The sequence below is a fragment of the Plectropomus leopardus genome, unplaced genomic scaffold, assembly GCF_008729295.1.
Source record: "Plectropomus leopardus isolate mb unplaced genomic scaffold, YSFRI_Pleo_2.0 unplaced_scaffold3924, whole genome shotgun sequence".
In the NCBI taxonomy this organism is placed as follows: domain Eukaryota; kingdom Metazoa; phylum Chordata; class Actinopteri; order Perciformes; family Serranidae; genus Plectropomus; species Plectropomus leopardus.
The window spans coordinates 1-2629 of record NW_024642950.1 but is presented as its reverse complement, the minus strand read 5'-3'; the positions used below and the strand labels follow the sequence as shown (position 1 = coordinate 2629).

General features: G+C 40.1%; 1 protein-coding gene across 1 annotated transcript; it reads left to right on the top strand.

Annotated features, from left to right (window-relative positions):
- Positions 1–329: 329 nt before the first annotated feature.
- Positions 330–1591, top strand: LOC121938985 (zinc finger protein 79-like; the record flags this gene model as incomplete). Its single annotated transcript, XM_042482140.1, has 3 exons — positions 330–953; positions 1119–1246; positions 1331–1591. Coding segments are annotated over 3 exons (1013 nt in total), but the record flags the coding sequence as incomplete, so codon positions are not given.
- Positions 1592–2629: the final 1038 nt, after the last annotated feature.

Sequence of the window (2629 nt, the reverse complement as noted above, 5' to 3'; positions counted from 1 at the left end):
TAAGTACAGACGAAAATGTTTTTTTTTCATTGTAAATGCATATGGGTTCCAAATATTGGTTTTTAGTCTTATTAATTACTAATAATCAGCATTGGCCCTGAAAAAACAATATCGGTTGACCCCAAACATTATGATCTGACGCTGATGAGAGAAAACTGAAGTTGTTTGATGCTCAATGATGCGTTACAGAACTAGGGGCTGGTTCAAGTCCAGCCTGAGCCGGCCCTGACTGTAAGCTTCCTCGAGTGATTCCTCAGTGATCTGTAGAAAATCAGCAAGGTCTCGAGCTGTGATTCTTTCTGTAATGTCTCTATTTCTGTTTCCTGCAGACGTCCAGCAGCTGTTGGTGGTTAAAGAAGAAGTTCCCCCCTCCAGTGTGGACCAGGAGGACCCAGAGCCCCGACACATTAAAGAGGAGCAGGAGGACCCAGAGCCCCCACACATTAAAGAGGAGCAGGAGGACCCAGAGCCCCCACACATTAAAGAGGAGCAGGAGGAGCTGTGGAGCAGTCAGGAGGGAGAGCAGCTTCAAGGTCTGGAGGAGGCTGATATCACCAAGTTCCCATTCACTCCTGTCCCTGTGAAGAGTGAAGATGATGAAGAGAAACCTCAGTCCTCACAGCTTCATCAAAGACTAACTGAACAGATGGAAACAGAAGCTGATGGAGAGGACTGTGGAGGACCAGAACCAGACAGGGACTCACATCCAGATACACATTTACAACCAGAGACTGAGGACAAGACTGGAGACTCTTCTGAACCTGAGACTGAGGACAGTGATGATTGGAGGGAGACCAGAGAACCTCAGTCAGGTTTAAACTCTCTGAAAAATGATCAAGTCAGTGAGAAACCATTCAGCTGCTCCGAGTGTGGGAAAAGATTTGGTCGCAAGGACAATCTGCAGCAGCACATGAAGACTCACACAGGAGAGAAACCTTTCAGCTGCTCTGATTGTGGGAGAAGATTTAGTTACATGTCGCATTTAAAGATTCACACAAAATCTCACACAGGAGAGAAACCATTCAGCTGCTCTGACTGTGGGAAAACATTTTTCCGTAAGACACATCTGAGGAGACACCTGAGAACTCATACAGTGGAGAAAACTTTCAGCTGCCCAGTTTGTAATAAATCTTTTACAGAGAATGGATATTTACAGAAGCACATGAGAACTCACACAGAAGAGAAATCATTCAGCTGCTCTGAGTGTGGGAAAAGATTTGATAAAAGTGGAAACCTGAAGCAACACATAAAATCTCATACAGGAGAGAAACCCTTTTGCTGCTCTGAATGTGGGAAGAGATTTAGCTTCAAAGGGAATCTGAAGACACACATGAGAACTCACACAGGAGAGAAACCTTTCAGCTGCTCCGTTTGTAAGAAATCTTTTGCACAGAATGGAAGTTTACAGACACACATGAGAATCCACACAGGAGAGAAAATATTCAGCTGCTCTGTTTGTCAGCAGACTTTCAGGTGGTGTCATCAGCTCAGAAACCATCAGTGTGACCACGGAGAACCTGAACCAATCAGGAACCGAGTCCTGCTGCCCCGCCCCCCCAGTGATGAGCAGGTGGTTTTTGTGTACCTGTAGGTCATTTTAACTTGTGATTCTTCCTTCTGGTCACATGATCGCTGTCTGAACGCACGGCTGTGATTAAAGGTTATTTTGAACATGACTTTGTCCCGTTTTCGGTGTCCTAACAGATGATTGTTATTATAAATGTCTCCATGTTAAAGAAGCCGCTGATAAGATGATGGAAGTTACCTTTGTACATAATACGAAATAATGACATCAACCAACTTCAGCAGCTCATTAGCAGCTCTAATTAGTCTGATTAGCTCAAATTCACCCCATATAGCATTTAAGACATTTTAGTGTAGCATACGTGCTGCATATAACAAGAAAAGTCAAAAACGTTTGAAGAATAAAGTCACAATTTAAAGAAAAGTATTTTTAATACAACAAGAATTTGTAGTATTATGGCAAATTTACCAGTTTTACTGAGTAATTTTACAGCTTTTTGTCATAAATGCCCAATTTTATACAAGTAATATGACTATTTTCTTGAAACTACAACTTTTATCTGTAAAGTAGGATTTTTTCTCAAGAAATTAAGATTTACTTACAATTATGACTTCTCTCAAAATTATGACTTTTTTCTCTGAATAACAATCTTTGTCTTGAAAGTATGACTTTTTCTCAAAATTACATTTTTTCTTGATCTATTACAACTTTTTTGAAACTACGACTTTTCTCTCAAAATAATGAAATTTATTTGAAACTACAACTTTTTTCTTCAAAATTATTTTTTTTCTCGAAACTGCAACCTTTTTCCTCAAAATTACGACTTTTTCCAGTGATTTTTTTAATTAAAATTGACTGACTTTAATCTCGTGATATTGTTACTTTTTTCTGAAAATCTATAGTCTTTTATTTTTCAGCCTGCGAATTAGTAAAGAAACTGAAAATGTTTCCCCCTGAGATGTAAAGGAACAAAAAAGTACTTTGGTGAAGTACTTTTGTACTTGAATAAATGTACTTCGTTACTCTCCTCAACTGGTTCCGGAGTCCTCAGTGGTAAGTCTTATTTTGAAGGCCGCCCCGGCAGTGTTGGTGTGTACTTCCGCC